Raw genomic sequence first — 12,553 nt, 5'->3', positions numbered from 1 at the left:
CCCAGGTTTCCATGGCCTCTTTTCCAGAAGCAATAGGTGTCTGTCACCGTGCTGAAGCCAACGGGGTCTGCGGTCTGTTCGGTGACCGATGGGGACTCGCTGGCAGGGGTAGGGTCACACCGAGGCACACACCTGCCTTTTCTGTTCTGCAGACGTGCTGGTGGGTTTGCTCGTGTGTGTTGACCGAGCTCACCGTGCCCGCTTCTCTCTGTCTGGCCGTCTGTCAGCAGGACGAGAGCCATTTAGGAACAAACAGGAATGCTCTGCTGTTTTCCATGGCAGCTGTGGCTTATTGTGGGTATGTCAAGCAACCAGTTGAGCTCTTCAGCTGCTCTTAGTGCTTTTCCAGGCTGGTGGAGGTAGGAGGCAGGTGTTAACAATCCTGCTGAGCACCAACGCCTTTTTTTACCTGTAAAATGTCATCCCTGGTACTATCACAAACACCAAGCAGCAGTTTTGGTATTTGGCATCTCGGAGAGGATTGTATGTGTGCATCGTGGGTACCAGAGCGGTTGTGACCGCCGTGTTGAGCAGCGTTACGCTCTCTGGCTGGAGTGAAGCAAGTTCTGCGTGAAGAGCATTCCCGATCCCCCGTTGTTCCTTCAAGCTGCGGTTGTTGGCACAGTTGCTGCTCTGTCGCTGTCTGGTTTCAGGAGGTGACTGGTTTTTATGGTAGGAACTAGGGCTCCTCCGCAGGCCCGCAGCAACAGCTTGTTAGGGGCTGGATGTGGCTGCGGCCGAGGTGAGTCTGTCTGATAGGGAAACACTGGAACATCGTGGGGGTGGGAAGTAATGGGTAGTTTGGCTCGTGTCTGTTAAATGTTTCTACGATCAAGATGAATTTGAATTTATGACTGTGAAGTAAAGGCTGCAGTCTTGACCTTGGCCTGATACTGCGTGCGGTGTATAGAGAGCAGCTCTGGGTTAGCTGGGCTTCCCGCTCTGTGCCCGCCAGCCGCACCCGGGCTCCGCCTGGCCCCTGCCTTGCTCTGCTTGGTTGATTTGTTATCCTCAGCCATAACCTTTGAGATCTCACCCTGTCGTTGCATCTCTGTTGGTGTTTTGTTGATTTATTTTGTTCCATTTTCTCCCAGGCCCCCATGTCTTCCCCCTAAGCCACAGAAAATGAGGAGACCTAGGCCTCTCTCAGTCTATAATCATAAGCTCTTTAACGGCAATATGGAAACGTTCATTAAGGTACTCGCTGGCCGGCAGCAGGAGTTCACAAACGCTCTGAATGCAATGGTGGCTTTCCTGTCCCGTGGGTCTCTGCCCTGCACCCAGCCGGCGTGGCCAGTGCCCGCTTTGCCTCGGTGATGGTTTCTCTCGTAGCTGTCATTGTCCCTCCGGCGTCCCTGGGTCACCCCATCGCTGCCGGGGACACCGGTGCCATCGGCCGCGCGGCACAGGCTGCTCCTGGCCCAGCGTCCCCATCGTCCCGTGCTGCGCCCGCCCGTTCTGGGCAGCAAGGACAGCCCAGCCCGGCCCCCTCGGGACCAGCAGACCCCCACCGACCCTCGTCCACACATTTCTGGTGGTTGTTTCCCCCGTGGCTGAGGAGGGAGATAAGATGACTCAGAAGCTCCCTGATAGTGTCTCCTGGCTGTGAGGACCGTCAGCCTTGAACTGAGATAACACAGCCGCCCATTGCGTGCTAAGCAAAACGTCTCAATACTGACCAGCCCAGCCGGCTCCCGTGCCAGCTGCGGGGTGGCTGTGCCGCCTGGGGAGACGGGCGATAACACGCAACGTGGGCCAGAGTGCCGTCTTCATTTAGGCTGGGGTAAACTCAGATGAACTCCATTAATACCAGTGCAGTCGCAGTGGGAGGGGGAATTTGACCCTGCTCATCCCAGGAAATTACCCAGAAGGAGAGATTTGAGGAGAAAACTGAAGAGATGCGCTGTGGGGTATGTCCGCGGGGATCCCTCCAGCCGTCTGGCTGCCGGCCCTCCGAAGCGCAGCACCTCGCAGTTGCCTGGCCGCCCCCGTTCCAAAGGAGGCGATGCCGTTCCCGCTGCTCAGGGTGTTTAATCCTGCGCTGAAGAAAGCTTTAGTGAGAGTACCGTAGGAAGCAGGAATGACAAACCATTGGATTAGGTAAACTAATAGGCATTGTCAGGCTCTGATTTGTTCTCACAGGCTCTTCGAGTGCAAGCGTAAGCCTAAGGGCAATGTTTATAAGCAGCGCAGTCACGAGTAATATACAGGCTGGGCTGACAAAGCTGGTAATCTCTTTAATACTTGTAATTATGCCTTACTTAAAGTGGTTTTAAAAAAGGTAATGCTCATTAGAGCCCAGCCTGCTCAGCACTGTGGAGGAGGAATTATCTGCAGGGGAAACCTCTGAGCAGACGGGTGTCCTGGGCCAGCAGGGACTCCCGGGGGCGGTGCTGAGCTGCTGGGCTTGTCCTTGAGACCGGGCTTAGGGCAGGGCTGGCCTTGGCCTTGGCCTTCCAGGGAGGGCAGAAACCCGAGAGGCTGTTGGCGCTGAGGCTCCGGTGCAGGTGCCAGACAGGGTTTGGTGGGGAGGGGACGCAGCCCCAGGGCCTGTGCTGGACCTTGCTGAGCTGCCATTGCATTTGAGCGTTTGTGGCCTCCGAAAGAGATGCTTACCTCTAACTGAACTTATCCTTGCTTAATCTTCTCTTTTTTTCCCACTCTGCTGCTTTTTTGTGTTCTCAGAGGAAGGAGGAATGCGCGAACGAGAAATCAGGTATTTACTGCAGGCCCGTCTACAAGGCGGAGTAAATTAACCAGAGAGATGCAGCTGTACTCTGCTGCAAAAAACAACCAAAGCAAGCCCTAACGAGAGTCAGTGTCCACTTAGGCAGACACGGCTCACGTTTCCCTGGAGCTCCTTCCATGGGGGGACTCAGAGGAGCAGCTTTGGAACGAAAGCCAGAACTCGTCACAGTTCAGATACAGGCAGTTCATGTCACATACTGTGGAGTTTGGGATTGTTTTTAGCATCTGCTGACAATGGCTCTTTCCTTAGGTGGCAATATTGTTGTAAGCTCTGTTGCTGGAAGCTTGTTTCATCAGACAGGTATCGCACAAGTTTTGTTCCAGCTCCGCGTTACACCCTTGCAATGGAATAGCTGTGGTCCCGTTGCATCGGTCCCGTCTCAGCCCGGCGGCGAGCGGCTGTCACACACTGCAGTGAACGCTTCTTGTGCATAACTGACTGCACGTAGGATACTCAGCACTTTTTGATGGCTTGATGTGTGTAACACCTCCTTTTCTTGCCTGTCCTCTTACTAAACTCAATGGCACTGATTTTCAAATCTCTGTTTTTGCAATCTTTAATGCATTTCTTGTGCTTTGTTACCAGCAAACCAGTAATTTTTTACTTTTTTCTTTCCTTTCGTGAAGGATTCGGGTCAGGCTATTCCGCTTGTAGTAGAAAGCTGCATCCGTTACATCAATTTGTATGGTAAGTAGATCCAGTAACATCACCTTTCTGCAGAGGAAGTGAAATGCTTGCCGTTAGCAGTAAGGCACGGCAGAGATGCCCGCGGGGCTGGGGCGGCCGTTACAACGGCGTGGGCTGCGCTGCAGCGTTGGATGGCGGGCAGATCTTCCCGTTTTGTCAGCACTTACTGAGGCTGAAGTTGTTGTTTGGGCCCCAGGCCAACGGGAGCCCTTTCAGTGCTCTGTCTGGAGAACGTGAGCAGCAATGAGCTGTAACCCCCGTCTCCCCTCGTGCTCCGAGCCCAGCCGGGGGCACGATTCCTGGTTCCTGCTGTTGTTCAGCAGAAGGTGTCGCGGGCCGGTGACAGGACCTTTCCTAAGGCGCTGTTCTTTTCCAGGCCTGCAGCAGCAGGGCATTTTCAGAGTCCCCGGCTCCCAGGTGGAAGTCAACGACATCAAGAATTCGTTTGAGAGAGGTGCGTGGCCGCACGAGCAGAGCGGGGCTGCTGGGGGGCTGATCAGACGCGGTGTAGATCCGGCGCTGAGAGCCCTTCTGCTCTGAGGCACAACGGCCTTTTATCCCCTTCTGGGTAACTGGAGGGAGCAAAGCATCACGTGGGGAAAGAGTCTGGAAGTAGAGGGAGGTACAGAGATCTCTGTTAACTGAGGGCACAAAACCCTCAGATGAGAGCCATGAAATGTTGGGGATCCATTTTCCTCCTGCTGCAGCGGTTTTGGGGAGCAGCAGCGATGTGTGTGTGCCGCTGGCAGTGCGGGGTGTGCGGTGGTTTTGGGGAGCAGCAGTGTTGTGTGTGTGCCACTGGCAGTGCGGGGTGTGCGGTGGTTTTGGGGAGCAGTAGAGCTGTGTGTGTGCCACTGGCAGCACGGGGTGTGCGGTGGTTTTGGGGAGCAGCTGTGAGGGGTGTGCGGTGGTTTTGGGGAGCAGCAGAGCTGTGTGTGTGCCGCTGGCAGTGCGGGGTGTGCGGTGGTTTTGGGGAGCAGCAGAGCTGTGTGTGTGCCGCTGGCAGCACGGGGTGTGCGGTGGTTTTGGGGAGCAGCTGTGAGGGGTGTGCGGTGGTTTTGGGGAGCAGCAGAGCTGTGTGTGTGCCGCTGGCAGTGCGGGGTGTGCGGTGGTTCTGGTGAGAACAGCCGGCGGGGGCGCAGGGCTGGCGGGATGACAGACGCCGCTGCTGTCACCGGGAGCTGCGGAAGGGACGGCCCGGCTGGGGTAACGGCCTCTGCGCTTCAGCTCGGAGCGTCAAACGGGGTGTGGGTGGCCAGGCCCATGGAGAAGGCAGTGGTGGGACTGCCAAAGGCTGGAGGATTTGTGTATCCAGTTTAAGAGGAGTCAGTATCCAGAGCCCTTAGGTTTTGGAAGCCTTTTGTAGACTGAAGTCGGCGCAATGCTGTCCGGAACCGTCTGGCCCGTTCCAGAGGCATGGGTGCATCCTCCAGCCGAGCCCTTCACCTGCCGCGGTTCAGATCTGCTCAGCTCTCTGATGCAAAATGCACTGGGCTAGAAACTGTGAGGGAGAACCCCTTAATGACATCCTCATCTTCAGGAAAGGTTTAAAACCTCCACAGTACGCTGGGTTTTCTAGGTAGGGCTGTAGTGTGTCTCAGCACGATGCTGTGTGGCAGAGCACGTTATCAAACTCCCGTTGGCGAGACGCGTAGCGGTGCCATCGCACGCACGGGAGGGCGTTCGGGACTGTGCGCAGTTCTGGTTTTGCACTGAGCCGGGAAAAACACTTGCTGTGTTAGTCCGACTCAACAGTAGTGCTGGAAATGAACGCTCTTCTCTGGGCAGGTGAAGATCCCCTTGCTGACGATCAAAATGAACGTGACATTAATTCAGTGGCTGGAGTCTTGAAGCTGTACTTCCGAGGACTGGAAAACCCCCTCTTTCCTAAGGAAAGGTTTCAAGATTTGATATCTACTATAAGTAAGTACATGCGACAGCTCTTCTCAGGGTGTAGGGTGGGACAAGGGAAGCGATGAACAGGGGGCAAGGACACCTGAGTTTTGCCGGTAGCAGCTTGTGCTGTATGAAGTACTGTAAGAAAAGACATGAAGGGTGTGCATTGGCAGTGCTGGAGACAGGGGAGAGGTAAAACCTCTTGCTGTGGCTCTTTTGGATCCTTGTTGGCGTCACGAGGATCACCAGAGGCATCTCTGAGCTCAGGCCAGAAATCCCAGCTCTGGGGAGGGAGTTCACTGGAAGCGTCTCTCAGGGCCCACGAGGAGCGGCTGTGTGGGAGAGGCGCTTGGTTTGCAGCGGTTCTCAGGGTGTGCCCCTGTTGTGGGGTGGCTGATGGAGGCTGCATTGCTTCCTGAATCACAGCCAGTTGAAACGGTTTGCTAAGTCAAAAAGGCAAGTGCTTCACGACAGTTTGTTCCTCTGGGTTTCAGAACATACCTATTGTAAGTTTTTGTCCAGATTTTATTTTTCACAAGTGTTCTCTTCAGTAAAAGCAAACTGAAGAAGTGGAGAATAGAGTAAGCAATAACACTGGATTAATAAATTCCTCAAAAGGAGAAATTACCCAAATGAAATATTATTAAGATTGCCATCTATGTACTGAAGCCAAATTTTGCTCAGAATTTCAAAGAAATGGCAGCCCAGCCCTCTGTTGTCAGTGGATTTTATGGTGATTAGGAAGGAGCCAGCACAGTGAGGAAACACCGGAGCCTGGCTGCTCTCAGGGGGCTTTGGGACTCTGCTCCCGGTGCATGAACAGCCCGGTGTTAACTGTCGGGTGAGGTAGCTCTGGTGGCTGCTCTGTCCCCTCCGTCCTGGGGAAGGGCCGCGGTTGCTGGTGGCGGCGGTGGCTTTGCCGTGTTGGGCAGCGGTGGCTTTGCCGCTCACACTGAGCTCCTGCTGGGGCCTGGAGCAGCAGAGCTCACCAGGACCTGCCCGTGAACCCCTAAGAGAAACACAAATAGAAACCTCATTGAAAGATCCGCACTAGAAAGCCAAGCAGCGCTGCGTTTTCCTGTGCCGTGTTGAGTCAGGCTTTTGAGAAATACAGTGGTTGTGGAGGAACAAACTAAATAATGTATAAACAGTTATTTTAAAAACAAAACCACATAGATGTGTTTGTTTGCTGTTTATACTGAATCTGAACGTCCGCGTGAACTCACCTGCAGAAGAGCACTATGCTTGGTTCTCTGCCTGCACCTCAGTGCCAAACCAGTGGATAAAGCCTGGGAACGGGCCGTTGTTTCCCTTTCAGAGTGGGCTGCTGGGTCTGAACAGCCCCTCTGGCGCCGGGTTGTCTGTGCTGAGCAGGTTTAAAGATGTGCTTTGTGTCCCTGTGTTCCAGAAATCGAGAACCCCACCGAGAGGGTGCACCAGATCCAGCAGATCGTCGTCACTCTGCCTCGGGCCGTCATCGTTGTCATGAGATACCTTTTTGCTTTCCTTAATCAGTGAGTCCTTTGTTCCCTCTTTCACCGAGTTTCTCCTTGCCCTCCCTCTTTTCAGGGCTTCCCCATCTTTGCTGATGAGTCCTTTTGGCATGGCCATGGGGGGCTGTTTGCTCCCTCGGCCCTGCGGAGCCGTGGGGTGTTTGGGGAGGATGCAGCCAGCCCTGAGCTGTGATTTCTGGAGCAGTGGGGGTTGTTGGGAGGGTTTCCGAGCCTGTGCCGCAGCTCCCTGACGCTGGTGTTGCAGTTTGTCACAGTACAGCGACGAGAACATGATGGATCCCTACAACCTGGCCATCTGCTTCGGGCCCACCCTGATGCACATCCCGGACGGGCAGGATCCCGTGTCCTGCCAAGCCCACGTCAATGAGGTCATCAAAACCATCATCATTAACCACGAGGGCATCTTCCCCAGCCACAGAGAGCTGGAAGGACCCGTCTACGAGAAGTGCATGACTGGCGGGGAGGAGTACTGGTAAGGACGGGGCAGGACCTGCAGCCAGGTCCCGTGCGGGGTGATCCTGTGGCACCGTGCGCCACAGGGAGCCGGTGGCAGCACCAGCGCTGTGCGGGGCTCCCGGGCAGATCCGCAAGGGCTGGCGTGTGAGCTGAGCTTTGGGAGGCTCAGACTGGGTGTTGGGGGCAGCTGAGCACAGCCTGGGGCGGACGGGCCCCTCTGCAGACCGGACGTGCCTTTAGGACTGTATTTCTGATACCTGTTGCGAATTAGGTGTGCAAGTGACATATTTGATGTGCTTGTGTTGTTTTACACTGGCTAAGAATCTTACTCCATACCAGGCTGCCTGCGTGGTTCTTAGATACAAATAATCCCATAAAACAAAGAGGATTTTGCACACTTAACCAATTCTTTTCTACTTGCATGTATCAGTTTTGTTTTTCATTTTAGCCTGACCAGTGAAAACAGAGGCAGTTTCACTCAGTTTTTGTTTTCATTTTTCCCATGCTGACTCAGCATTACACACCTCAGTAGAAACTCCAGGAGAAAATGGTTTTCAATATGAATATTAATATTTATAAAAAAAGCTTTTAGCTGCAGATTCGCAGAAGTGTGTTCAGAGCAAACCAGGATTTTAGGTCAATTCTAACCCAGTTCCGAGTCCCGTAGTTCCATCACAATTTGCTGGTTGGTGGAATCCCTTAGCCCCGAGTTAACCCGAACCTCCAGTTCCTGTTGTTTTGCCAGCATGAGAGCACAGGTGAGTTTACGGTAGCCAGGGATGGGGTCGGCTCTGTGCACAATTCGCACTACTTGGGGTACCAGGATAGGAAAGCTCCATGAACAAACGCCCATGTTGAAGTGTAAGTGATGTTACACGTTTGTTTGGAGGATGTTGCAACTGTAATCTGACTTTGTTTTAACAAGCCAGTATTTGTGACAGACTTGAACTGATTTGTGTGCAAGTTTTGTAAAGTTCTGAGACTTGCTCTTGCCTGCACTGATCACCTGCTGCCATCCTGACTGATGGGAGAGAAGATGCTAAAACTTACTGTGAGTGAGTGGAACATTTTAACTTGGTATCACTTTGTTTTTCCAAATACAAGTAAGATGCACGAGCAACGGAAAGTGATGTTCTGTGCCTGCAGATCGTGGTGCGAGTGTCTGCTGTCCTCTGCATTCAGAGACCTGCTGTGATTTAAAACGACCATCTCAGTTCTATGAAAGCTAAAACCATAACTCTCTCAAGCCTCACCGGGGCCAGAGTTTCCTTACGTTTGCTGAGTGCCTTGGGAACAGAATCTCCTTCTTTCTTTGAAAGCGGGGTGTGTTTTATTTCAGTGACAGCCCGCACAGCGAGCCTGGCACCATCGACGAGGTCGACCATGACAACGGCACGGAGCCGCACACCAGCGATGACGGTGAGCGGGGTCTGGGCTGGGCGGTGGGGCGGGAGAGCAGCGTGCGCTTCGCTCCTGATCGGGTCGGCAGCTGCGCCGGTGTCCGGCGCTTCAGTGCTGATGTGTTTGCGTGCCCCAGCAGAGCACCGCGGCTTTCCGAGGCTGGGGGTGGCAGGAGAGTGTCCCGGCTGGGGACGCCACAGGGAGGGGACAATGGGCGCAGCTGGGCCGGACAGCTCGGGACCCGCCCTCAGCCCCAGACAGGAGCTGACAGGACTAGAAGATGGAGAGCAAGCTGCCGTTTAGCCAATTTTGTGCTTCAGTGGTTACATTAATGGCTCCAATTGGAGTTTCTGGGTGATTAACTGTGGTGCAAGTGTGGAGAAGGAGGGCAGCTTTATTTTGTGAATTTACATGTCCTTCTGGCCCTCTCCCTCGCCCCATGCACCCCCAACACTGAGCCGGGGCTGGGGGAGCCTCCTGGTTTCCCCCGGAGCACCCGACCTGCGGCGGAGCGGGGCTGCTCCGCGGGCCCCTGGGCGGGCGCCCCGCAGCCCCCACCGCGCTGCCCTCTCCCAGGGTGTGCTCACAGCCTCCCGCAGTGGAGTCCTGCCTCATCCCTATGGAATTTCAGACCCTGAGCTCCTGCTCTGTGAATCTGTGGAGCTTAAATGAGAAAGGCGGAGGGGCGGTGAGGCGGAGCGCCGGGCAGGTCTGCGGGGCCGGGGGTGTGATGCCGAGCAGCTGCCCGGCCAGAGCCGGGATCATCATTTCTATGGGATCCCCAAAGGGGAATTTGTTACTCATCAATAATTCAGGCCAGACTGTCTCCAGGATGAGGAAGGGGAGAGGAGGTAAACAGGGCTTTGATCATGGCATCTGACACAGCTTGAGAAGCTCTCAGTCTGCAGTATAATGGGGTTCTGTAACCGAAGGATTCACTTTATAGGTAGAAAATGGGAGTGCTGGTGATGGTGCCAAATGCATGCAGGGAAATTTCAACAACTCCCCATCTGGTTTGTAGCTTTTTGTAACTGCTGGTAGATTGTGAGTCTGTGAGAGATTCCAGGAAGGCTGGAAGAACAAAAAGAATTGATCAGGTTAAATGGAAGATGATTTGTACTCGGTGCAAGGTGCTCTCGGGAAGCTGGGGCAGCAGCATCGCTGCTGTTCTGCTGAGATGTCTCTCTAGGATTTATTGTGCCCTCGTGGTTGCTGAGCTGAGCCTTTCTCCGTCTGTGGCTCTCTCCTTTGCAGAAGTGGAGCAGATCGAAGCCATAGCGAAGTTTGACTACGTTGGGCGCTCTCCTCGGGAGCTCTCCTTTAAGAAAGGGGCCTCGCTGCTCCTGTACCATCGGGCGTCGGAGGACTGGTGGGAAGGGAGACACAACGGCGTGGACGGGCTCATACCCCACCAGTACATCGTGGTGCAGGACATGTGAGTGGAGTGGCGCGCGTTGATCCGGGTGTTAGTCACGCACCTGCGCAGGGTCCCCGTCAGCCGCCCAGAGTAGGTGGTCACATTTCTGAGGTTCAGCCACTTTGGCGAGAAGTCTGGGCTGCTCACATCTGCCTCGCCATGTGCTGGCTCAGGTCGTTTCTTCTTCAAGCTGATAAAGCCAAGCACTAAATGCTGCACTTGAGCGTGCTGAACCCCATCTGGCATTGTCTCCTCAAAGTGGCACAAGCCAGACTTAATATCAGCCTTGTCCCCTGTGTGTTGGGCTGGTGTTGTGCGGTGCCCAGGGGCTGGTCCCAGGGTCCTTCACAGATGCCACTTCTGTCACAAGTGCTGCAGCTGCACTCCTTGAAACGGCCGCTCCAGCACAGGGGGCCGTGGAGACGCGATGTTCGCTTTCTCCGAGCTCTGGGTGCTGCCCGGAGCGGTGGCCGTGGCGCAGCCCCGAGCTGCCGCGGCGGTGGTGCTCGGCCCGCGCTGCGGCGGGCCCGGCCGCTCTCCCGGGGCAGAGCGCTGCTGACGCGGCTCCTTTCCCCAGGGACGACGCCTTCTCCGACAGCCTGAGCCAGAAGGCCGACAGCGAGGCGAGCAGCGGGCCGCTGCTGGACGACAAAGCCTCCTCCAAGAACGACATCCAGTCTCCAACAGATCATATTGTGGACTACGGCTTTGGGGGAGTGATGGGCCGGTAAGGAAACTCTCGTTTTCGTACACACACAGCGGCGGTCGCTGTCTCGCGTGGGTACTCGATGTGCGGTGCAGGGCAAGGCAGAAGGGAAGGCTCCAGTAGGTGCTGCAGGACAATGTGAGCATGCTGCGGGTTTTCCTGTGCTCTGCTGATGTAGATCCTAACAAGCAAAGGAGGTACAATGCTGTCCCTTTTCTTGCCTCTGGCTAAAATGTCTGTCTTCCCTCTTGCCTTGGTCTTCTGGAGCTGAAAGGCTGGGGTTCGGTTTGATCTGAGCTCCCCGAGCTGAGCCGTTGTCTTACAGCATGCGACCAGACGCTTTCCATCGGACAGACGGTGACCTGCTCTTGTGGTGGATTCTTTGCAGAGTGAGGCTGAGGTCTGACGGTGCAGCCATCCCTCGCCGCCGCAGCGGGGGGGACACGCACAGCCCGCCCCGAGGGATGGGTCCCGCCATAGACACTCCTCCGCGAGCGGCCGCCTGCCCCAGCAGCCCCCACAAAATCCCTCTGAGCAGGGGCAGGATCGAGAGTCCTGAAAAGCGCAGAATGGCGACATTCGGCAGCGCGGGCAGCATCAATTTCCCGGACAGGAAGGCCCTGTCCGATGGGCACCCGCTGAGAGCGGCCGGTGGATCGACCAGACACAGTAGTCTCGGAGATCAGAAATCTCTAGAAGCTGAAGCACTCGCTGAGGTAAGGGGGTTGTGAAGTGGCTCTCGGTGCCCAGGGATCGAGAGCGTGAGATCAGAGTCCCTGGGGACGTGCCGCAGAGCCGCTTCCATCTCAGAACCCTTCAGAACCGCAGTGCTGGTCTGGCCGTGCCAGTTAAAGGTGAAAAGGAGCAGCCAGCAGCTGCTCAGCTCTCCAGCTGCCTGTTGGTCTGTTAGGGGATGCTGCCTCCTCCCACAAACCTCCTTTCTTCAAAACAGTTTCCAGAAACGTTCGATCCACCACCAAAATGCACGGGCAGCTCTTACCTCCTGCAGGGAGGGAAGCGCATTATCTTCATCTGGTGCTCTGTAAGGAGCTTAGGAGGAGAAAACTGGATTTGCCAGATCACAATTGGACTGATGCTCAGTGTGTGGAGAAAAGTGCCTCAAGTTTGTGACTGGCTGTTTGCAGCTAGGACCTCAAAATCGCCCCAATATGACACCTCCAGCCATCCAGCATCATCAGCGCTGCACTAAGCTGTCACTTAGATTTGCGTCACCTCCAGCATGGGCTGCAGGTCTGTCCCTGCCGTGAGGTGTCCGTCAGGTCGCACCAGACCTGGTGACGTCTCGGAGCTGGTCCCTCATGGAACAGGCTGCGGAGTCCCAGCCATGCCCACACCTGGCACACCCGTGCCACCGCGTTCGGCAGGCTGTTACACGTCAATAGCTGCTTTCAGTGGGTAGTTAACGATGACGGCAGGAAGAGCTCTCGCTGTCCTCTTTGCTTTTCCGCCAGCCGCATTGCTCGTCCTCTCGCTCTGCAGCACTCTGCCCAGCTTCTCTGTCCATCGAGAGCTTGCGCTCGTGGTGATTAATTTACAAAGTTCTGGTGGTAGCACAGTGGGTGCCGTGAGCGGTGACCCGAGCAGGGACACAGTGTCACGTCCGCCTGGGGACGGGTCACCGCGTGCACCGCGTCCTCGGGCTGGCTGGTGGCAGCAGCGCGGCCGTGGGCTCTGGAGCCTCCCGAGGGACGGGGATGCTGACGATA

General features: G+C 55.5%; 1 protein-coding gene across 3 annotated transcripts in view; it reads left to right on the top strand.

Annotated features, from left to right (window-relative positions):
- SRGAP3 (SLIT-ROBO Rho GTPase activating protein 3) overlaps positions 1–12,553 on the top strand; it is an 81,070-nt gene that overhangs the window by 63,675 nt on the left and 4,842 nt on the right. Inside the window, exons 12-21 of one of the 3 annotated variants that reach the window (XM_065075832.1) lie at positions 2,686–2,716; positions 3,376–3,436; positions 3,813–3,890; positions 5,225–5,359; positions 6,741–6,846; positions 7,091–7,318; positions 8,642–8,721; positions 9,958–10,138; positions 10,698–10,847; positions 11,215–11,542. In XM_065075832.1, the coding sequence (XP_064931904.1) occupies positions 2,686–2,716; positions 3,376–3,436; positions 3,813–3,890; positions 5,225–5,359; positions 6,741–6,846; positions 7,091–7,318; positions 8,642–8,721; positions 9,958–10,138; positions 10,698–10,847; positions 11,215–11,542 (1,378 nt within the window). Of the gene's footprint in view, positions 1–1,094; positions 1,198–2,685; positions 2,717–3,375; positions 3,437–3,812; positions 3,891–5,224; positions 5,360–6,740; positions 6,847–7,090; positions 7,319–8,641; positions 8,722–9,957; positions 10,139–10,697; positions 10,848–11,214; positions 11,543–12,553 lie in introns of all 3 variants that reach the window. The other 2 variants (XM_065075831.1, XM_065075833.1) reach the window with 2 other exon arrangements.

This window comes from Columba livia, chromosome 10, assembly GCF_036013475.1.
Source record: "Columba livia isolate bColLiv1 breed racing homer chromosome 10, bColLiv1.pat.W.v2, whole genome shotgun sequence".
Lineage (NCBI taxonomy): Eukaryota > Metazoa > Chordata > Aves > Columbiformes > Columbidae > Columba > Columba livia.
Note: the sequence above shows the minus strand (reverse complement) of the source record. Positions and strands in the feature narration are given on the sequence as shown.